At 57.6% G+C, this 23,080-nt stretch overlaps 1 protein-coding gene across 1 annotated transcript in view; it reads left to right on the top strand.

Annotated features, from left to right (window-relative positions):
• LOC103165498 (maestro heat-like repeat family member 5) overlaps window positions 1-14,293 on the top strand; it is a 45,374-nt gene extending 31,081 nt beyond the window's left edge. The window contains exons 14-30 of the mRNA XM_039912452.1: window positions 219-314; window positions 872-976; window positions 1,784-1,919; window positions 2,440-2,564; window positions 5,988-6,137; window positions 6,788-6,942; window positions 7,515-7,662; window positions 8,169-8,443; window positions 8,888-9,025; window positions 9,653-9,767; window positions 10,406-10,549; window positions 10,644-10,820; window positions 11,137-11,292; window positions 11,578-11,700; window positions 12,451-12,553; window positions 12,836-12,910; window positions 14,126-14,293. Of these exons, the coding sequence (XP_039768386.1) occupies window positions 219-314; window positions 872-976; window positions 1,784-1,919; window positions 2,440-2,564; window positions 5,988-6,137; window positions 6,788-6,942; window positions 7,515-7,662; window positions 8,169-8,443; window positions 8,888-9,025; window positions 9,653-9,767; window positions 10,406-10,549; window positions 10,644-10,820; window positions 11,137-11,292; window positions 11,578-11,700; window positions 12,451-12,553; window positions 12,836-12,910; window positions 14,126-14,220 (2,316 nt within the window). The 3' untranslated portion in view covers window positions 14,221-14,293. The remainder of the gene's footprint in view (window positions 1-218; window positions 315-871; window positions 977-1,783; window positions 1,920-2,439; window positions 2,565-5,987; window positions 6,138-6,787; window positions 6,943-7,514; window positions 7,663-8,168; window positions 8,444-8,887; window positions 9,026-9,652; window positions 9,768-10,405; window positions 10,550-10,643; window positions 10,821-11,136; window positions 11,293-11,577; window positions 11,701-12,450; window positions 12,554-12,835; window positions 12,911-14,125) is intronic.
• Window positions 14,294-23,080: the final 8,787 nt, after the last annotated feature.

Raw genomic sequence — 23,080 nt, 5'->3', positions numbered from 1 at the left:
AGCACGTAGAGACTCACCCCACTCTCGGTCAATATTCTTGTCGTCTCCCGCTTCCTCTTTTAACGTCTTTCTCCCCAGCTAGACCCTAAGCTCCTTGAGGCCAGGGATCGTGTTTACCAACTCTATTTTACCAGTCCTCTCCCAAGTGATTAGTTCCAGCACTCGGTCGCTGATCGATAACTACAGTCGATTGATGGGTGTTGATTCCGCTGGTCTAGGACCTGTACAGGGACACTATGTCGGCCTTGGATCAGATGTTGCAGGGTCTCCTGTGGGAGAATCCCAGCCCGAATGAGGCGCAGTACATCCTGGAGGTAAGAAAGATCAGGCCCGGAAGGGTCGGTGGGGGGGCGGTGGACGGACTTGGGGGCTCCTGGGGGCTCAGCTTTCCCTAAATTCAGGGTACAGAGACCCTCCTCTCGCATGGGTCACCCCCACATTCCCCTGCTGCCTCTGGAGGAGCCCGGAGGGGAGGGGTCAGGGACATGTGGTCCCTTAAAGCTATACCCAGGCCTGGTGAGAGAGGGTTAGGTTGAGTTTTCTGTGCCCCCATTCTCTGTCTCTCTCATCGATCTCCATCTCCCTCTCTATGTCTCTATCTCTGCCTCTGTCTCTGTCTTGCATCTCTCCACTTCTCTGTTTCTCTCTCTGTCTCCGCTTCACATCTCTCTGCATCTCCCTCTCTGTACCCCTCTTTTTCTGTCTCTGCATCACTCCATCTCTATTTCTCTCCCGTCTCGGCTTCACATCCCTCTGCATCCCCCTCTCTGTACCTCTCTTTCTCTGTCTCTGTTTCGCGTCTCCCTCTGTAGGCATTTCTCTCTGTCTCTTGGCCGGGCTCACCTGCCCCGCCCCCTGCCCCTCCCCGCAGCAAATCAGCCACTGGATGAATTCAAGAAAATCGCATGAGCGTCAGCGAGCGGTGAGGACCAGCACCATCCTCCTCAAGTTTGTCGTGGAGCGGTTCAGCCTCGCAGTGAGTCCACCGGCCCTACTCATGTCCGTCCCCTCGCTCTCCTCCATGCCCCCAGGTCCGTGCATCTCTCTGTCGCCTATCCCCCTGCCCCACCAGACCCAGATCCTCACCCTGAAGGGGCGGGAGTGGAAGGGGGAGGAGGAATGGGAGAATCGGGCTTCGCTCTAATAGTAGCATTAGCTTAGTGGATAGAGCACGGGTCTGGCAATCAGAAGGACCTGGGTTCTAATCCCGGCTCTGCCACGCGTCTGCTGCGTGACCTTGGGCAAGTCACTTCATTTCTCTGGGCCTCTGTTATCTCATCTATAAAATGGAGATTTTAAGCATGTGAGCCCCATGTGGGACAGGGTCTGTGTCCAACCTGATTAACTTGTATCTGCCCCAGCGCTTAGAACAGTACTTGGCACATAGTAAGCACTTAACAAGCATCGTAATTATTAGTGGCATTATTAGCCACAGCACTAGTCGCAGTAGAAGTATTACGATTGGTCACATTCTGCTCCTCTAACACCAACCTATTCCCATCCCTTGACCTCATCTATCTCACCGCCGACCCCTCACCCACCTCCTCCTTTCGGCCTGGGACTCTCTCCCCCTTCACGTCCGACAGACCATCGCTCTAGCCACCTTCAAAGCCCGCCTAAAATTGCATCTCCTCCAGGAAGCCTTCCATGGCTAACCCTTCATCCCCCACCCTCCTCCTCTCCCGCCTTCTTCACCCACGCCCACGGATGGGAACTGGGTCCCTGCCTCCCCTGAGAAGTCCCCCTGGGCTGGGGCTGGGGTCTCCCCCTTCTCTCTCCACAGCCGGCCATCCAGTTCAGCAGAATGGGGCATCTAGTGGGCATGCTGGGCATGCTGTGTGGGGACCCTGAAGAGGCCACGAGGACCCAGGCCATGGAGGCGGTGTTCTACCTCTACAATGTCATGCTGCGCCAGAAGGGTAAGGCCTGGGCAGGCCAGGGGCTGCTGGAGGCCAAGGGGGCCGCAGCAGGAGGCCAAGAGGGCAGGCTGCTTTTCCTCCCTTTGCCCTTCATACCCGGGGCTGCCCGGTCCCTCCATGGGGCTCTTCCTCCTCCCTCCTGGCCTGCAGGACTCAGCAAAAATCCCGCTCCTCCAGGAAGGTTTCCCTGGTGCTTGTAGCCCCGCCCGCCCTCCCTCCTTCTCTCCTTCCTTTCCACTTCCCTCCCTCTCTCCCCCTACCTCCTCTGGCATCCAGTCCATACTCCTCCGGGCCATCGATGGGCCGAGCCCGCCCCTGGAGTTGTGGAAATTTTCCGCCGGTTGGAACACCTAAGCTATAGCCCCTTAAGGAACACAGACTCAAGAGCCCCTAGCTGGGGTCAGGAGTGAGGGTGGGGGCGTAGGGACTGCCTATACAGATTGGGTTGCAGGGCCCTCCCCGCCCTCTCTCTCCCCTCCGGCCCGTTTCGGGGCAAACAGATGCTTGGGTGTGCCCACAGGGCTGAGGGATGAGGCGGAAGCCCATCTGAAAATGAAGAAGCGCTGTCCCATGACGGTCTGCTCGCCGGACCAGGAATTGGGATTGGAGTCCTTCTCCTCCCTCAGCAGCTTCCAGATCGTGAAGGTGACTGCTCAGCTAGCTGCCAGATGCCCACCCAGCCCCGGTCCCTGGCTTCCAGGAATCCCCTAGGGTACTGTCAGTGGACAGGTACACCTCACTGAGAGCTCCCAGGCCATGAGGGGCCGGGAGTGGGGGGCAGGACCTCTATCTTCCCACCCATGGGAAACCCCCAGCTCAGTCGGAGAGTTGGAACAGTCGCGTGGACTACCAACTTTGATCCTAGGCATCAGGGTATTTGTTAATAATGTTGGTATTTGTTTGGTCACTATGTGCCAAGCACTAAGCACCGGGGGGAGATCCAATTTAAGGAAATGAGACACAGTCTCCACCCCACAGGGGGCTCACGGTCTAAAGGAGAGGGAGAACAGGTGGGTATTGAATCCCCATTTTGAAGATGAGGAAACTGCAGCACAGAGATGTTAGGTGACTTGCCCAAGGCCACACAGAAGGCAGGTGGTAGAGCTAGGGTTAGAACCCAGGTCTCCTGACTCCCAGTCCTCTGCTGCTTCTACTAGGTTTAATACAATAATGTTGGCATTTGTTAAGCGCTTACTATGTGCCGAGCACTGTTCTAAACGCTGGGGAAGATACGGGATAATCGGGTTGTCCCACGTGAGGCTCACAGTCTTAATCCCCATTTTACAGATGAGGTAACTGAGGCACAGAGAAGTTAAGTGACTTGCCCACAGTCACATATCTTCACGTAGGCACAGTAACTACATCGATCATTCAGTGCATGGCATTTCTGAGCACTTACTGGGTGCTCAAAGGACTAAGGACTAAAGACTAAGCGCTCGGGAGAGTCCAATACAACAGAGACACACATAAAGTAGGTCCATAAGTGCTGCGAGGGTGCCCTAGCGATAGAGACCGAAGTGCACAGGCGATGCCGAAGGGAAGGAGAATGAGGGAAGTGAAGGCCTGATCAGGGAAGGCTCCTTGGAGGAGATGTGATTTTAGAAAGGCTTTGAGGAGAGTAGTCTTCTGTCAGATATGAAGTGGGAGGGACTTCCAGGCAGGAGGGAGGACTTGGGCGGAGGTCAGCGGTGATGGACAAGCTTGAGGCACAGCGGGCGAGCAGGTCGTCGTAAGTGGAGCGGAGTGAGCTGGCTGAGTTGTAGCAGATCAGCAAGGTGAAGTAGGAAAGAGAGAACTGATTGAGTGCCTTCGGTCCAGTGGTCGGAAGTTTCTGTTAGGCAGATCCCCGCACCGACCCCTCCACTTGTTCAGGAGACACCAGCGATGTTTAAGTGCTGGCTCGAAGCTGCTCTGCGTTATCTGATGGCAAACGGGTGCCTTTGTGTGACTAGAGCTGAATTCATTGTTTGGGCCCCCGCAGGCCCCGGTCCCTCGGCAGGGCACACCCCCTCTGCCGAAAGACCCTCAAACCAAGAGACCGAGGACCCCGGAGGCCCAACTCTGGCAGTAAGAGCCCCTGCTCCACCCTCAGGCTCACATTTTATCTCCTCCGTGTTTATCCCGTGGGAGCCGTCCAGAGGATGGAGAGATATGGCACACTCCATCCTCCACCCGCACTATCCTCGGCCCAGTCTTAGTATGTGCTGACGTGTTGCATCCACTTGGCAGGACCATTCAAATGAGACCCTAGCCATGTCATCCTCTTCGCCAGCTCGCCTCCGTCCCTACCCAACGCCTACTCAATTTCCAACTGGTGACAGCAGGTCTCTCTCAGGATCGTCTCAGGGTTATCCTCTGTCTTATCCTGGGGAACTGGTTCCCTTAGAAAGGAGGACCACCCGCGTCAGGGGTTTCCCCAACGTTGGAAGTTTTTAAGGACTGGGGAAGCAGGAACTGATTTTTCGTTTTAGAAAAATGATTCAGGCAGCAGGGTGAAGTAAGGATTGGGGATGGGAAAGGCTGGACGCAGAGAGGTCAACGAGGAGGCTGATGCAGTAGTCAAGGCGGGCTATGGCAAGTATATGGCAGTTTGGATGGAGAGGAAAGGGCAGATTCATGAGAATATGAAGATCGAATATGAAGTTTAAAGGAGAAGATCAGTCTTGAGATAGAACCCAAAAGGACCTGGGTTCTAATCCTCCCTCCTCCAGTTGTGTGCTGGGTAACCTTGGGCAAATCACTTTGTTTCTATGAGCCTTAATGACCTCCTATGGTAAAATGGAGATTAAGGTTGTGATCCCTAAGTGGGACATGGACCGTGTCCAACCTGTCTACTTGTATCTAGCCCAGCACCTAGTACAGTGCCCGGCACTTAGTAAGTGTTCAACAAATACATTTAAAAAAAGTTGAGGATAATTCCACAGTTATGGGCTTTCGAGACAGGGTGGATGGTGGTGTCATCTACAGTGATGGGAAGGAAGAGGGAAGGGAAAGGATTTGGGTGTGAAGATGAGGAGTTCTGACTTGGATGTGTTAAGATTGCGGTGTTGGTGGGTCATCCAAGCGGAGATGTTCTAAAAGCAGGAGGAAACGTGAGACTGCAGAGAAGGAGAGAGGTCAGGGCTGGAACGAGAGATTTGGGAATCATCCATGTCGAAGTGGCAGTCGAAGGGGAGGAATGTGGTTTGAGCAGGGTGGATAGTGGGAGGAAGTGACTGTGCAAGCTTCCTTGAGGAGTTGACTTTGAGCTGTGCAGGAGATTGGGAAAGGGCTAGGAGGAAGCAGCTGGAAATCAATCAATCCTTCGATCAGTCGTATTTATTGAGCACGATTGCAGGACCACACTGTCCCAGCCCGTAGCCAAGAGAACTCCAAGTCCCGAACCTGACTTTTGTCCACTTTCTTCCCAGGAGGAAACGTTTCTGTGGGCCCCTGGGCTCTTGATCCTCCAAGGATCCATGGTGGTCATTTGGGCCCATGAGGCTAATAATTATGGTACTGTGAAGCGCTTACTATATGCCAAGCACTGTTTTAAGTGCTGGAGTGGATAAAAATTAATCTGGTTGGACACAGTCCCTGTCCCACAAGGGGCTCACACTCGTAATCCCCATTTTACTGGTGAGGTAACTGAGGCCCAGAGAGGTTAAGCCCAAGGTCACACAGCAGACAAGTGGCAGATTAGAACCCAGGTCCTTCTGCCTCCCAGGCCCACGCTCTATCCACTAATCCACGCCGCTTGCCTCAGTCCCCAGGACCCCATGCCAGGAATAGAATCTGATTCTCCCCAGACCACACCGCCGGAAGGCCTGGGTCGGAACTGCCGGTGCCAGCCTTCCTAGGGACCCCACGTCACCAATTCTGGGTCACCACACCCTGATGCTGCCTAGCCAGCTCCCTCTCTGCCAAGAGGCTGGATGGCATCTGACCGTGGGTCCAAGCCTCTGACTGTATCCCTCGCCAGCTCCTTGGGTGGAGTGTCTAGGCCCCAGAGGGGTAGGGGGCCCCGGGGAGAGCCTGGGGAGACCCCAGGTGACCCGTGCCACAGCTCGACACGTTGCCCCGCTGCAGGCCTTCGGGGAGCAGTTTGAACCATGGCAGCTGAGGGACCTGCTGGGCACCCTGTTGGACGGGCTGTGTGGCCCCATCCACTTCCGGGCCCAGACCGCGGCCCAGATGCTCTACGTCACCTTCGAGATCTTCGGCAACCAGCTGGAGGAGGCAGGAGGCTGGGAGCGGGGCGGCGGGAGAGGGAGGACGGGGGAATCTGCGGGAGGGGGGCTTCCACCCCATCTTGCCAGGACCATCAGGGAACTTTCCGTAGGGGCTGGGGGCGGGAGGGGCTGGGCCAAGCCAGAGGGGAGCTCGCTCATCCTCAGGAGCCCGGAAGGCTTCCTGAAAGAGGAGGGGGCTCCAGGTGAGAAGAGAGAGACCGCGCGGCCCAGAAGGGAGATGGCCCGGGGGCTGAGGGTTGGGACCCGTCCAGAACAGGGGTCCATCTGGCTTTGCGCTGGGTCTGCAGGGCCCTCCCAGCCCAATCCGTCAATCCGTCAATCAGCGGAGACCGTGTACTGAGCCTTCGCTCTGTGCTGAGCGTTTTGCGTGGCCCAGCGTGGAGAAGTCAGAGACCTTAGGAGTCCTGTCAGCCAGAATTCGGATGGTGGGCCACGACAGCCCCACCTGCCTCCGTAGGGTCTCCAACCTGACCTCTCCCCACGAAGCCCTACCTGTCCCCCCGACTGGGGGGCCCCCACGGTGGAAAAGCGGAGGACGCACGTACAAGCAAACACGCGTGGGCACACAATCTCATAAAGCCCCGCGCACCCCCATCCCCGACCCCCGGGCCCACTTCCGAGCCTCCCCTGCCCCAGGTGTCCAACATCGGGAAGAGAGTTTACCTGCAGCTGTGTTTCATCCGCACGTTGGCAGTGAAGCAAGAGGCCCTGCGAGCCATCTCCGTGCTGGTCCGCGAACACACCCGGGAGTTGGTGGGTGCTTTCCTGGAGTATTCTGTGTCCATGGACAGGTACGGTCCTGACCCCCGCCCCAGGCCCCTGCCCCCGGCCCCCTCCCCAGATTGGCGATAACTCATGGGGAGGGATTGTCTTTACCTGCTGCCAGAGTGTACATTCCAACCGCTTAGTACAGTGCTCTGCACACGGTAAGGGCTCAATAAATACGATTGAATGAATGAATGAATCCGCACTGTGGTATTGGGCAAGTGCTTACTACGTGCCGAGCACTGGGATAAGCGCTAGGGTTGATCCGGGACAGAACATATCGGACACATCCCTGTCCACGTGGGGGCTATGGGTTTCACCTAACACCCATTTATTGACAGGGACTACAAAGACCCCTGCCCCTCTACCCTCAGTGCTCCAGGCCCTCTCCCCTCAGTGCTCCAGACTCTGCCCCAATCCTTTCAGTGCTCCAGACTCTTCCCAGCACCCTTCATTGCTCCAGGTCCTTCCAGTCTGTGCTCCAAGCCCTCTCTCCCCCAGCACCTCCATAGGAGTCTGCAAGGGCATCCCCTTCCCATCACCGTCTCCTTGGGAGCAGAGGAAGCCCTGGTTGAGTGGCTTCCCGCACCCCCATCAGGCACGTGGTAGAACTGTGGCGGGCCGTGGGCTCGGAGCCCCACATCTCCCCGCGGGTCCTGCTGCTGCTGCTCGAGAAGCTGGAGGAGCGGCCCTCTCTGGAGCAGATCTGCCAGATCGAGGAAGAGACGTACCCTGAGTCTCTGGCTGTGAGTCCTGGGGAACCCCCGGCGGGCACGGCATCAGCCCCGGGAATGTGGCTGGGAGGCTTCCCCTCTGAGAACTTGAGAGCCCAGGGCACCGGTTCTCCATCCGTCCCCCTCCTCAGCCCTGGCTGGTCGCCGCTCGGCCACCATCCTGTCCTCTCCCAGTCCCAACTGACCCCCGCCCATCCACCATCCTGCCCTCTCCCCAGCTCCTGCTGGCCCTCGCCTGGCCTCCATCCCTCCCTCTTCCCCCAACCTCTGTTAGCCCCCACCCAGCTTCCATCGCACCCTCTCACCCAGTCCCCCCCTGCCTCCACCAGCCTCCTCTCCCCCACCTCCTCCAGTCTCTGCCTAGCTTCCATGTCACCTCTCCCTGAGCTCCCAACTGCCTTCACCCTGCTCCAACCCACCCTCTCTCCCAGCCCCCGCTAGCACCCTCCCAGCACCCATCCCACCCTCTCCCAGACCTCGGTGGCCCACGCCCGGCCTCCACCCCGCCCTCTCCCCAGGCCATGAACACACTGTATGAGATGCTGTTTGTGCCTGAGTACCAGGAGGCCCTGCACGCCGCCTACCCCCGCCTCTTCTTTGCACTGGTCACCCAAATCCATTACATCTTTGACCTGGACTTGCTGGATGAGGACGAGGTGTACTGGAAGGGCCACTCCGGTCAGAGGGCCCTGGTGGCGACCCCATGCAGGTGCCCCTGGGGCCGAGAATCAGGAGCCGGGAGCCATAGTGCTGGGAGCCAGGATCTGGGGGCTGGGAGGGCCACGAGCCGGAGGTACGGATGCCGGGAGGGCCGGGAGCTGGGGGACCTGGGAGCCGGTGGGGCAGGGACTCGGGGGGCCCGTGAGCTGGGGGACCTGGGAGGTGGGGTGGTAGGGAGCTGGGGGAACTGGGGGTCTGGGAGTCAGGCACTGGGGACCTGGGGGGACTGGGAGTCAGGCGGCCTGGGAGCTGGGGGGAATGGGAGGCAGGGAGGACTGGGAGCTGGGAAGCCTGGGAGCTGGGGAGGACTGGGAACAAGGAGAACTGGGAGGTGGGGAGGACTGGGAGTCGGGAGGAACAGGAGTCGGGGGAGTAGGGAGTTGGGGGAGCAGGGGATGGGGATCTTGGGGGCAAGAAGCTGGGGGCCCCGGAGCGGGGAGGCCGGGAGCCGTGCGTGTGGGGGCCGACGGCGTTCCCGCCCTCTCTCCGCCCCGGCCCTGGCTCGGCTCGGCCGCAGCACGTCCGTGGAAGCTGTCAAGAGCCTGTTCTCCAAGAACGGCTTCTGGCAGGAGTTTGCCTTCCTGGAGCTGCAGGAGGCCTGGGACCAGCTTGCTGGACCGCTGACCTACTGCAACGGAGTCTGCCTGCTGGCCAGGTACAGCCAGGGCCTTAGCCCAGAGCTGGCCCGGGGAGTGGGGGCCGGGGGTGGGATGAGGGCCGGTGGGATGGGCTATGCCTGGCACGGAGAGGCAGAGAGCTGGGGGTGCCACTGATAAAACGGCAGGGCTCAGACAGTGCAGGACAGAAGCGGGGCAGAGGCCAGCCTGCAGGACAAGAGTCCCCTCTGTCCTTGGGGACCCCGCGGCCCAGGGGCAGCAGGAGAGAGCCGTTAGTCTGAGGCCCCAGGAGGCTGCAGTCACATGGGCTGCTCTGGGTTGGTCTCGCTAGCGGCTTGGCACAGATGCCGCACTCAGAGAGAGGGCCTGGTCCGCCTGCCAACTTCTCCAGTGGAACGGGCTCCTGGGGCTCAGGGTGACTGGGGGCAGGCCTCAGCTCAGGCTCCGGGGACTCCCGCTCCCGGGGTTCAGGGTGCCGGGTTCATGGTGTCGGACTCAAGGTGCCTGGGGGTTCAGGAGTCCAGGGTTTAGGCTCCCGTGGCTCAGGGTTCAGGGTGCTGGGCCTGGGGTGCCGGTCTTGGGGTGCCTGGGGGCGGCTCCCCGCTCAAGCTCCCGGGCCTGAGGCTCCCGAGGCTCAGGATGCCTGGGGGCGGGTCTCCGCTCAGGGCTATGGTGGAGTTCCACTCCCCCCGCATTCCCGGCATCCTGCTCCAGGCACTGACCATGATCCAGAAGGAGGAGGACAGGCAGAGAATGGTGGCCATGATCTTCTTCACTGAGGTGCGCACCGGGCCAGGGGACCACCCAGCGGAGAGGACCCCGGCCCTCACCCTGACCGCGGTCCCGGGGGTTGGGGATGGGACCTAAAAAGAAGTCACAGCCCCAGGTTGCAGTCTGGTGAGACAGTGTGCGCAAGCAGACACTCACGTACACACTCTGTCCCTCTCCCCCGCCTCCCGCATATATATATACTGAAGAGGGACACGGGGAGGAAGGCGGGGACAGTGTAGTGAAGGGGACCGAATGACGGCTGAGACACAGACATTAGATGCACACAACCCAGACATAGAGTCATCGTCCCGTTCATCAACAGTATTAAGCACTCACTCTGTGCAGAGCACTGTACTCGCCTTGTGGGAAGAATACAAGGGAGCAAGGATACACACTCAAGTAGCTTGCAATCTAAAAGAAAGCTTACAGGAGACTCGTCTTTGAGGTGGTCCCTAGATTCCGTCCCTGAGGCCGGGCCCTGAGGTGGCCCCGGGGGCTAAACCATGAGGTGTTCTGCGAGACTCATCCCAGAGGTGGCTTTGGGGTTGGACCCTGAGGTGGCCTGCGAGGCTGGTCTCTGAGGGCCCGGCTGGCAGCTGAGGTGGGGTGGTGGGACGAGGCCGGCCAGCGATCCAAACCGCTTCCAGTTTCTGAGGAGCCCTGCCATGGCCAACCATCTGGCCCGCCACGTCATCCTCGGACACCTGACCAGGGGCATCCGGGATCCCAACTTGGTGGTGAGGGTGGCCAGTCTGCATGGCTTCAGCATCGTCTTCCTCAACCCTGAGAAGGTGAGGGCCGGCCCTGGGTGGGGGAAGGGGGATGTGGGGTCCCTGCCCTCCCCGCACCCCCCACCCCAGGCATGGCTGACCCTGACTCCCTCAGGGAGACCTCCTGCGGGCGCAGGTTCCCGCATTCCTGGACGCCCTATTTGATGCTAACGAGAAGGCGTTGGTGAGCGCCATATGCGCCCTGTCGGAGGTGCTGTACAAGCTGGGCAAGCAGGGGCCCGGCGCCCTCAGCCTGGACATTGCCCTCAACCTCCAGGCCTTCTTTGATGATGTGAGGGCCCCTGGGGGCTTGCGGGCCGGGGACGTGGGGCTGGGTGGGTGGGGAGGCGGGGACGTGGGCCGGTGGGCAGGCCACGTCGGCACACTATTGGGTGGAGTTTGGGGAGTGAGGGCGCCTGCGCGTGTGTGTGCGAGTGCGTTGGGGGCAGTGGAGGGTGTGAGTGGGTGAACTGGCTGGGGAATATGTGTCCACAGGCCAGAGTCAGGAAGGAAGGTCAAGGAAGGAAGGAAGGTGGGACCCAGAAACCTCACCCCCACCTCCTTCTGAGGCAGATATCTCTGGCCTGACCTCTGCTCTCTGCTTCCAGGAGAGGCAGGCAGTCCGGGGAGCTGCCATCTCAGCCTTCGGCAACCTGGTGGGCAGCCTGGAGGACAAAGAGCCCGAAGTGCTGAAAGATCAGGTCTGCCGAACCCTCATTCCCTTGTTCTTCCACTTCCTGGATGAGGACAAGTCCGTGGTGAAGGTGAGCCCCTCCATCTGCCTGGGCCCCCTGGTCCTCCTGCTGTCTGCAGTCCTGGGGCCCCTCCTCTCGTTGTGTCCAGTCCTCCCGTGCCCATCCCTAGGGTCCCCGGCCTTCCCGGTGTGCCCCGGCAGCGCGGGAGGACGTGGTCCGACGGAGGCCCGAGTCGCCCGGGTCCTGCCCCTGAAACTGGACCCCGGCGGGTGCCTGGGTGAGGCGAGAGCGGAGCCCCTCCGGGTGACCGGGTCCAAAGGTCTCCAGCCCGTCAGCTTCACCGTTGCTCCACAGAAGGCCAAACTGACGTTCTTCCGCTGCGCCAGCTTCCTGCAGTGGGATGAGCTGGGGAAGTTGTTCCGGCGGCTAGCCTGGGAGGACGGGCTCCGGGGTCTGCACAGCGTCTGGAAGTGCTTTGTGAGGCGCCCGTCGGGGGCTGGGGGCCGGGGCTGGGGCAGGGACTGAACCTCGGGCTGGAATCTGGGGCAGGGGCAGGGCTGGGAGCTGGAGGCTGGGACTGAGGTGGGGCAGGGACTGGGGCAGGGACTGGGCTGGAGCTGAAGGATGGGCTTCGGGGTTGGGGCCAGAGGCAGGAGGCTGGAGCTGGGCGAAGGGCTGGGGCAGGGAGCTGAAGGCTGTGGACTGGGACTGGGAGTTGAGACTGGGGGCTGAGGAGAAAGCAATGCCTCGCACCAGTTCCTCCTCCATTGCATCCCTGGGGAAACTACCTTAGCCTTGGCCTAGGGCCTCGGTTTCCCCATCTGCCAAATGGGTGAAGATCGGCCCTGAGAGGAGGGCAGCTCGGGGGCGCGGGGCGGTCATCGGAGCCATTCCTCTGCCTCGGCGCAGGACTGGCTCCAGACACGTTCATTCATTCCATCGTATTTAGTGAGCAGAGCGCTCACTGGATGCAGAGCGCTGTCCTAAGTGTTCGGGAGAGATCGATAGCAATGAACAGACACATCCAACGATCTTACAGACTCCCACCACTGGCCCTCCCACTCCTCCTGAGTCGGTGGCGAGGACCCCGGAGGCCCAGCCCCTCCGTCCCCAGAAGCCGGTCCAAGCCCCCGGGTGGTCTGAGCAGGGCAGGAGTTTCAGCTGGCTGCCCAGGGCGGGGCAGAGCCAGTCGGGGCTCCTGAGTTCTCCCCTCTCCCCCCTCACCAGATGGAGAACATGATCGCCAACACTGACCTCTTCCTGTCCCAGGCCCTCGGCTATGTCTGGAGCAACCAGTGGACGCTGCGCATGGCCGCCGCCCTCTTCATCGGTACCCCGGCCCGCGTCCGCTGCCGCCCACCGAGCTCTGTCCTCTTTCTCTTTGCTCCCGCGCGCCCGGGGCCTCGGTCGCCAGACACACGACCCGGTCCGGACCCGGGCCCGGCCCACCAAGATGGGGAAACCCTGGGCCTTGCAGCCAAATGAGCCCTCCCCTACCCCGTAACCCCTCCCCAACTCCCCCATGAATTCCCCATGGCATGAATTCCCTTCCCTCTCCCCTCACTCCCATCATCTTGGTCAGTCCAAGTGACCACTCCCTGCCTCTCCCCAGGACACACCGTCCACTTGCTGCCCATGGCCATATCTAAGATTCTGGACCAAAAAGGGGCCCAGGTCCTCTTACATGGTAAGGTGGCCCCTGGGTCATGGGTGGGGTGGGGTGGTGTTGGGCCAGGTAGGGGTGCGAGGGGGCGTGTAGCCAAGCGTGGGAGGTATGAGGGGGTTCGCCCAAGGAGGCGAGAGCGGTCAGTCTGCCCCAGGCCCCCACCCAGCCATCATCCCTGGCCCTGGGCTGGTCTGTCTCTTCCCCCGCCCGGAGAAGCAGCACGGCTTGGTGAATAGAACATGGGCTCGGGAGTCAGAAGGACCTGGGTTCTAGTCCCAGCTCCCCCACCTATCTGCTGTTTGACCTTGAGCAAGTCACTTCACTTCTCTGTGCCTCAGTTCCCCCATCTGCAAAATGGGGATGAGTGCGAGTCCCATTTGGGACACAGACTTGGTCCGACCTGATTAACTTGTATCTACCCCAGCACTTACAGCGGTGCTGGGCACAAAGTAAGCGCCTAACATATACCGTACAGAGAAGCGGCGTGGCTTAGTGGAAAGAGTACGGGCTTGGGAGTCAGAGGTTGTGGGTTCTAATACCAGCTCCACTGCTGGTCAGCTGTGTGACCTTGGGCAAGTCACTTAACTTCTCTGCGCCTCAGTTACCTCAACTGTAAGAATGGGGATTAAAAAATGTAAGCCCCACGTGGGACAAACTGATTACCCTGTATCTACCCCAGCGCTTAGAACAGTGCTCTGCACATAGTAAGCGTTTAACAAATACCATAATTATTATTATAATAATTATTATATCTACCCATCTCCCCCACCAATTATATCCGTCTCCCCCACTGCAACACCCCTCCTCTGAGCGGGCCTATTTCTCCCCTTGCCTCAGTCTCTCCCCGACATCCCTGACCAGAGTAGGTCTGTCTCTCCCCCCCGCCCCGTTTCCCCCCAACATTCCGGGGGTGGGTGGGTCTGTCTCTTTTCCTGAATCTCCCTCAGTGCCCTGGCCTGATTCACTCCCCGAATCTCCACACCAGCAGTGTCCCCACCCCCAGAAGCCCTGAATCCCAGGATCATCCGGGCTGTGGCCAGACCCCCTCCCCCATGGAGGGACACAGGGAGGCCGGCACAGGTCGGGGGTCAAGGCAGGGGGCTGAGGCAGCCGGAGGGGCTGGAAGGAGACTGTGAGGTGGGCAGAGAAGACCTGAGGGGCTGGACTCAGGGTGATGAATGTTTGGCTTGTCCTTCAAGGGGGCGTGACTAGCCCCCCGCCCCCCAAACCTTGCAGCATTCTACAAGCTGCAGCACGACGAGGAGGAGTTTATCCGTCAGGTGGCGAAGGCTCACATCGTCAGCCTGCAGAAGGTGGCCCAGCTGGTGTAGGTCCAGCAGCGACCCCCGCCCTCTGCCCGCCCCCACCGCCCAGAGGTGATTAAAAATCTGAGCCTTCCCTAGAGCCGCCGTCTCTCCCCTTGGACAGGACTCCAAACTTAGGGCCCGCAGCCTGGCTTTTGATTAGGCCTGCTGCCTGAGTTCACTTGGGCCGTGGAGGTCACGGGGCTGATGCCTCTGGGCCAGAGTAGACTGGGACTGGGGCGGAGCTGGGGCAGAACTGGGACCCGGATGGACAGCCTGGTTTTCAGATGATCCGTCCCCTGTCCGGTTCCCGTATGGAAGTGGGCACATTGATGTCCGGTTTTGTTTTTTGGGGGGGCCACGCTTCCTTATGCTGCTGAGTCCTGTAGTGTGGACGCCTCCAGTGATGTCACACTGGTCTGGGAGGGGAGCTCAGAGGGTCTGATCGGGTTGGGGGGTGTTGGGACTCAGAGATTCCAGAGAAGTGCCCTAGGAGCCCATGGAATCAGCGAACATGAGCAAAATGGTGGCTGTGACCTCACTTTGTTCCACTACCTCCCAGATGTCATGTGTGTGACACTTGTGTGACCTTCAAGAAGGTCTCAGTGGCCCCTGGACTTGGGCCTGGGTTGGGGTGGGATGGGGGCTGGAGTTGGCGCCGGGTTGGGGTGAGGTTGAGCTGGAGCTGGGCGGTCCCGGCTGTCTGAACAGCTTGGCACAGGTGGCCCCAACCCTGGCTCATTTCCTCCGGGATCCCCTCAACCCTATCAATCTTCCCCAGAAACTTCTCCCATCCAAACAGCGAGGCTTCCCTCTTCGGCAACTCCTCTGTCTTTCCTCTGTACCTCCTCTGTCTCCCTCTGTCCTTCCTCTGTCCCTCCTCTGTCCCTCTTCTTTCCTTCCTCTGTCCTTCCACTCTCCCTCCATTGTCCCTCCTCTTTCTCTCCTCTGTCTCTTTCCATCCTCTGTCCCTCCTCTATCCTTCCTCTGCCCCTCTTCTGCCCCCCTTCTTCCTCTGTCCTTCCTCTCTCCCTCCACTGTCCCTCCTCTGTCCCTCCTCTCTCCTCTGCCCCTCCTCTGTCCTTCCTCTGTCCTTCCTATTTCCCTTCTCTGTCTCTCCTCTGTCTTTCCTCTGTCCTTCTGTCCTTCCTCTGTCTCTCCTCTGCCCCCTTTGTCCCTCCTCTGTCCTTCCTCTTTCTCCTGTCTGTCTCCCTTCTGTCCTTCCTATTTCCCTTCTCTGACTCTCCTCTGTCCTTCCTCTGTCCCTCCTCTGTCTCTCCTCTGTCTCTCTATCTTTCCTTGGTCCATCTGTCCTTCCTCTGTCCCTTATCTGTCCCTCCTCTGTCCTTTCTCTGTCCTTCCTCTTTCCCTTCTCTGTCTGTCCTTCCTCTGTCCCGCCTCTGTCTCCTTCTGTCCCTCCTCTGTCTTTCCTCTGTCCTTCTTCTCTCCTTCCTCTGTCCTCCTCTATCTCTCCTCTGTCCCTCTGTCTTTCCGTCCTTCCTCTGTCCCTCCTCTGTCTGGCCTGTATCGGGGGAGTTTCCATATGTGGCGTGTCCAGGGGATCCCTCTGAGTGCAGAGTGCCAAGTAGGTATCCAGCATAGTGCTTGACCCACAACAAGCCCAGTGTCCAGCTCTCCCCCCAGAAGCAGCATGGCGTAGAGGATAGAGCATGGGCCCGGTAGACAGAAGGTCATGGGTTCTAATCCCAGATCCGCCACTTGTCCTCAATGTGACCTTGGGCTGGTCACTTCTCGATGCCTCAGTTACCTTATCTGTAAAACGGCGATTGAGACCCCCACGTGGGACAACCTGATTACCTTGTATCTACCCCAGAGCTTAGAACAGTGCTTGGTACATAGTGAGCACTTAACAAATACCATCATCATTATTAGGCACACAGTCCACCCGCTTCTCCCAGAATTTCAGGCTGGCTTTTTCCGTAAATCTCGCCTTAAGGAAAACCCTTCCCATTCCCCACCCTACTCATGCGTAAAAGCCATTTCTTTGCCAAGTCCAAGCAGGCTGGCTTGCATCCCTGGAGGATGATCGCCTGATCATATTCTAGCCCCCAAACCAGAGCAGTCTGGAAAAACCGAGCATGCAGTGCCCTAGATCCAGGAGACGCCTAGAACAGTGCCCTGCCCTGCCCATGATAGACTTGGACTGTGAGCCCCAAATGGGTCAAGAGACTGTGTCTACACAATCAGTAAATCAATCAAGAGCATCTATTGACTGCTCACTGGGTACCGATTGTCCCGTATCTACCCGAGAACCTGGAATGCCCTTCCTCCTCAACTCTGACGGACAATTATTCTCCCTCCCCTTCAAAGCCTTATCTCCAAGAGGCTTTCCCAGACTAGGGCCCCCTTTCCTCTTCTCCCACTCCCTTCTGTATCATCCTGACTTGCTCCCTTTATTCTTCTCCCTTCCCAACCCCACAGCACTTACGTATGTAGCTATAATTTCTTTCTATTGATGTCTGTCTACCCCCCTCTAGACTCTAGGCTCGTTGTGGGCAGGGAATGTGTCCGTTTATAATTATACTGTACTCTCCCAAGCACTTAGTAGAGTGCCTCTGCACACAGTAAGTGCTCAGTAAATACGATTGAATGAAGGAACGAATGATCTCGGTAAATGCTTCTGCTGTCGATGGTGACAGCAGTAGAAATGGAACATGTCTACCAACTCTCTTAGTGGTACAGTGCTCTGCCCACTGTGAGAGTTCACTAAAAACCATTGATTGATTGATAACAGAGAAGAGAGAGAACGCTCGGCTTCTGTGTCTGTTTCAGCTTGGAGCTGGGAGAAAGGCAGGGAGGAACTGGGGATCCTGGGATTGGAGGGGTCAGCTGAGACCAGTGGGCAGGAGTCTGAGCTGAGAGGCAAGCCCTGGAGCAAAGCCAATCCTTGCGCCTCTGGGTTGTAAATGAGGAATGAGAGGGTTGGGGGGGAAGCTGCCCCAGTCCCCCCCTCCTGGAGCCCCGAGATGGGAAGCTGATTTGTGCTCCTGGGGAATGGCCGAGAGACCCTTCTGCCCTTCCCCTGTCATCACCACCCCCACCATCACCACCCCGCGCAGACAGAGGCACCCTGGGGAAGCAGTGGCCAACCCCCAGGAGGGGAGGGGGCAGCTGGGATGGGACTGAGCCAGCCCCCAACCGTCCCCCCTACCCTTCCTACAGCAGAGGCACCCAGGGGCCGGGGGGCGGGGAGGAGCAGAGGAGGGAGCAACTGAGACCCGGCCGAGCCAGCCTCCTACCGTCCCCTCTCTCTGCTCCCTGGCAGAGTGTGGCCCTGATCCGCCACCCTAACCAATGGGCAATGGCTCCGCGGCGCCCGCCGAAGCGGGGAAGCAGGGATCGATGGGGCTCCCCCAGAGCTGCCGGGGAGTTGTGATCAGAGAACTGGGGGGCTGTTGTCTCTCCGGCCGCCCTCTCTGATCCTCTGCCATTCCATGTTTCCTTTTCCCCAGACATGGATGTCCCGCCTCGAACTCCTCATGCCTAACCCTGAACTACTCTTCTTCCCTCCCGAACCCTCTCCCCACCCTGAACTCCCAACACTGGGGAATCGATTTTCCCGTCACGTCGACAACACCCCCCCCATCCTCCCCTTGGCATTGGCGACCTTGGCATTGTCCTCCACTCCATTTTCCAGGATACTTGACTCTTTCATCTCTTTCAATCATCCCAACATTCGGTCTGCTGCTAAGTCCTGCAGGATTTTCCTTAACATTTCCAGAATTCTCCCCTTCCTCTCTCCATCCAAATGGTCTCCTGGTTGGCCACGGGCCTGATTTACCGGTCCATCCCAAACCTCACTTTGTTGCTGAAACCCCTTGCTAAAACAGTATTGTGCAGGCTGCCCCTCTCCTTAAAAGCCTCCAAGGTTTACCTGTTCCTCTCTGCATCAAACAGGGGGTCTAAAGTGCTCCATCAGCTCGATGCCTCATTCAGTGGCATTTATTGAGTACTTACTGTGTGGAGAGTATTGCATCCATCACTTGTACAGAGCTGGTAGACATTCCCTCAAGGAGCTAACATTCTAGAAGAGGAGCTCCCTCTTCTCTCTTTTCCCACCACACCCCATCTTGCACTCTCGTTCCTCTCAAGGTAACCTGCTCACTATGTCCCCTTCCCATCTCTCTCACCTCCAGCCTTCTGCTCACACACTTCCCCTGGTCCGGACCTCCTCCCCGTTCAAATCCACCAGATCCCCTCTCTCTCCCCTGTCGAAGGCCTTCTGAAATGACACCCTTTCTGGGAAGCCCTCCCTGATTCATTTCTCTTCTCCAGAGGTTCGATTCCCCCTTAAGAACTTACTGCAGAAGTTGGTAGGCACAGTTCCTGCCCACAAGGAGTTTACCGTCTCGAGGGGGAGAGAGGCATTCATATAAATAAATAAATTATAGATATGGACATGAGTGCCGTGGGGCTGACGGTGAGGAGGGCTGATTGCTAGAGTGACGCAGAAAGGAGAGGAAGTAGGGGAAATGAGAAGCAGCATGACTCAGTGGAAAGAGCCCTGGCTTGGGAGTCAGAGGGCATGGGTTCGAATCCCGGCCCCACCACTTGTCAGCTGTGTGACTGTGGGCAAGTCACTTCACTTCTCGGTGCCTCAGCTACCTCATCTGTAAAATGGGGGTGAAGACTGTGAGCCTCGCGAGGGACAATCTGATGACCCTGTATCTCCCCCCAGTGCTTAGAACAGTGCTCTGCACATAGTAAGCGCTTAACAAATACCAACATTATTATTATTATTAGATGAGGGCTTCATTGGGGAAGTCTTTAATCTATACTGTACTCTCCCAAGAGCTTAATTCGGTGCTCTGAGAACAGTTCAATAAATTCGATTGATTAACTGATTGGAAGGTCACTTGGAGATGTGATTTTCATAAGGCTTTGAAGACTGGTATATATGGAGGGGGATGGAGTTCCAGGCCAGAGCAAAGACGGGGTAAGTGAGATACACAAGGTTGAGGTACTGGGAGGGGATTACCCAAACCACAGCACTTTAGAATCTGTTACCCCTAGTAGGTTGTCAGCTCTCTGAGGGTGGGGATCCTGTCTGCTCACACTTCCGAACTCTCCCCAGGGCTGGCAGGCCGTCGACACTGGGTAAATACTAGAGTGGATTGATGGATAGATTGACCGATCCAATTCGTCACCCCACACATCCAATCCGGCACCAACGCCTGCCGGTCTCACCTTCACAATATCGCCGAGATCCGCCCTTTCCTCTCCATCCAAATGGCTATTGTGCTGGAACAAGCTCTCATCGTATCCCGACTGGATTATTGTGTCAGCCTTCTCTCTGATCTCCCTCTCTCTTGTGTCTCTCCACTCCAGTCTATTCTTCATTCCGCTGCCCAGATCATTTTCCCACAGAAACGCTCTGGGCATGTCACTCCCCTCCTCAAAATCTCCAGTGGTTGCCTATCAACCTTTGCACGAAATAAAAACTCTTCATTTTTGGCTTCAGAGCTCTCCATCACCTGGTCCCCTTCACCTCCCTTCTCTCCTTCTACTGCTGACCCCATATACTCCGCTTCTCTGCCGCTCACCACCTCACGGTCCCCCGATCGCACCTGTCCCACCGTCGACCCCTGGCCCACGTCCTACCGCTGTTCTGGAATGCCCTCCCGCCTCACCTCCGCCAAATTCTCTTTCCCTCTTCAAAGCCCTACTGGGAGCTCACCTCCTCCAGGAGGCCTTTCCAGACTGAGCCTCCCCTTTCCCTCTGCTCCTCGTCCCCTCCCCTCCCCCACCTCCCACCCTCTGCTCTTCCCCTTCCCCTCCCCTCAGCACTGTGCTTATTTGTATATATTATTTATTACCCTATTTATTTTGTAATAAGATATATATCTCGATGATTCTGTTTATCTTGATGACGTTGTCTTGGGCCTCAATATGCTGCAGGTACCGTTCCCTTTCCCACTGAGGTGGAGGAAAGCAAGATGAGATGGGGTCTCCTTGATGGCGGGGAGGGGAGCCAGGACCTCATCCCGAGGAGGCAGTGTGGCTGGCACGCAGACTGCGGCTGGCACACAGAGCGTGACCGGGACTGATAGAGAGCTCCTCGGTGCAGCGGGGTTGAGGGTTTGCGAGGAGGCTAGGCTGCACTTTCCCAATATTTTGCTTGGCTGGAGGTGAAGAGTCCGAAGAGGCAGAACCGGGGGTTTTGAAGTTCCGCCCAACGTGCGCAGAGCCCGTTGAGGACCGGCGGAGAGGTCCTCAGCTGTAATGGAGGCTGAGGGTGAGAAAACTGATCGATTAATTGATTGGCTGTCAGGGGAGTTAAGGGAAAGGAAGAGGGCAGGTGGTAGGGCAGGGATGCCCTCCTGAATGTTGAATCAATCGATCGTGTATACTGAGTGCTTCCTGAGTGCCAAGCACTGTACTTAGCATTTGGGAGAGTGCGGTATAACACAACTAGTGGACGTGTCCCTGCCCACACCAAGCTTACAGTCTAGAGGGACTGAAGCCCTCAAGGATCAGGGTAGGAGTAGGGATGGAGAGACAGAGAGAAACCCAGAGGTGGGCCAGAGTGGTCGGTGGGAGGCGTACAGTGTGGTGGAGTTGAACTATGGGCAATGAGAGAGAGAGAAGGAGGAGGCAGCATGGTCTAGGGGAAAGAACATGGGCCGGGGAGTCAGAGGGCCTGAGTTCTAATTCCGGCTCTGCCAGTTGTTTGCTGGGTGACCTTGGGCAAGTCACTTTAACTCTGTGCCTCGGTTTTGTCAACCGTAAAGTGGGGACTGAGAACCTATTCTCCCTCCTGCTTAGACTCTGAGCCTCCTGTGGGACAGGGACTCTGTCTGACCTAATTAATTTGTAAAATAAGGTTGGTATTTGTTAAGCGCTTACTATGTGCAGAGCACTGTTCCAAGCGCTGGGGGAGATACAGGGTCATCGGGTTGTCCCACGGGAGACTCACAGTTAATCCCCATTTTCCAGATGAGGTCACTGAGGCACAGAGAAGTTAAGTGACTTGCCCACAGTCACACAGCTGACAAGTGGCAGAGCCGGGAGTCGAACCCATGACCTCTGACTCCGAAGCCCAGGCTCTTTCCACTGAGCCATGCTGCTTCCCCGTACCTACCCTACCCTAGTACTTAAAACAGTGTTTGACACGTAGCGAATACTCGTCTTATGCCGTCGAGTCGTTTCCAACCCATAGCGACTCCAAGGACACATCTCTCCCAGACCACCCCACCTCCATCAGCAGTCGTTCTGGTAATGTATCCTTAAAGTTTTCTTGGTAAATATATGGATCGGGTTTACTATTGATTTCTTCCATGCAGTAAACTTGAGTTTCCACCCTCAACTCTCTCTCATGACGCTGCTGCCCAGCACAGGTGAGTTATGACTTGTAGCATTTCTAGCTTGGGGAGTGGAAGGCCTCTGCTTGACTTTGCCTCCCGTAGCGGAGACGGGTAGAGTCGTGGAAACTCTCCAGGTGCGATCCTTTGATTAACAAATACCCTAAGAAAAAGGAGGAGGCGGAGTGGGAAGAGTGATGTGGTTCGAATAATAATAACTGCAATGCTTGTCCCTCTAGACTGTGAGCTCCTTGTGGACAGGGAATGTATCTTCCAACTCTATTATACTGTACTCTCCCAAGCACTTAGTACAGTGCTCCGCACACAATAAGTGCTCAATAAATACCGTTGATCGATTAGCACTTGCCATTTGTCGAGCACAGGATAATCAGGTCAGACGCAGGCCCCGTCCCTCATGGGGCTCCTCACCTAAAGGAGCAGGAGAACAGATGAGGCAACTGAGGCCCAGAGAAATGAAGTGTCTTGCCCAAGGTCGCACAGAAGGCAAGTGGAAGAGACCTCAGGTCCTCCGACTCCCAGGCCCAGACTCTTTCTACAAGGCCAAGCAGTTGCCCCTGATGTTGGGGGATGACTCTCCCCCGTTTCCTCGGGTGAGGGGCCGACTGACTCCACCCCATTTCCCCATGATGGCCGGGAGAGGATGCAATCTCCTCAAAACAGAGTAAGTGGCAGGGGAGACGGTGTCATAAAGCCCGCCGATTCTCCATGTGGGTGAGGAAGGGGGATGGAGAAAGGAGGAGAGAGGAGGGTGGAGACCCGGAAAAGGCAGAGCCTGAAGGAGAGACAACTCTCTCACTCTCCCTCCATCTCACCGCCGACCCCTAGCCAGTGTCCTGCCCGTGGCCTGGAAGGCCCTCCCTCCTCGAATCCCACAGACAATGACTCTCCCCCACTTCAAAGCCTTATTGAGAGCGCATCTCCTCCAAGAGGCCTTCCCAGACTAGGCCCCTCCTTTCCTCTTCTCCCACTCCTTTCTGCATTGCCCTGACTTGCTCCCTTTGTTCTGCCCACTTCCCAGCCCCGCAACATTTATGTATATCCGTGATTTATTTAATTGTATTGATGTCTACCCCCCCGTCTAGCCGGTAAGCTCATTGTGGGCAAGGAATGTATCTGTATACTGTTGTAGTGTACTCCCCCAAGCACTTAGTACAGTGCTCTGCACACAGTAAGAGCTCGATAAATATGATGGAATGAATAAGAGTTTGTTCACAGTAAGGCAATGGAGAGCTGAGGGAGGGGAGAATAGAGTTGGGGAGGAAGAAGAGGATGGTAGTGGGGGGGGCGGGGAAGGTTGCAGGGAATAGAAGCTCAAGAAGTGCTTTGGGGGTTTGGGGGGGCTTTGGGAGAGGTGGGAGAGGATAGCAGAGATGGGAAAGAAGGGGAGGGAACTGAGAGAGCCTAGACCATCTGACACCTTTTCTGGGGCACTGAGGGGTTGAACTGCTGCTGCCTCCAAATGTTGGGACGGCAGCTGGGAACCCTCTGCCTGGTTCTGGAAGCGGAATGGGAGAAGAGAGGAGGGAAGGAGAGAAGAGGGCGGG

Source organism: Ornithorhynchus anatinus, chromosome 6 (assembly GCF_004115215.2).
Source record: "Ornithorhynchus anatinus isolate Pmale09 chromosome 6, mOrnAna1.pri.v4, whole genome shotgun sequence".
NCBI classification, from domain to species: domain Eukaryota; kingdom Metazoa; phylum Chordata; class Mammalia; order Monotremata; family Ornithorhynchidae; genus Ornithorhynchus; species Ornithorhynchus anatinus.
The sequence above is the reverse complement of the archived record's forward strand: the minus strand, read 5'-3'. Positions and strand labels throughout refer to the sequence as shown.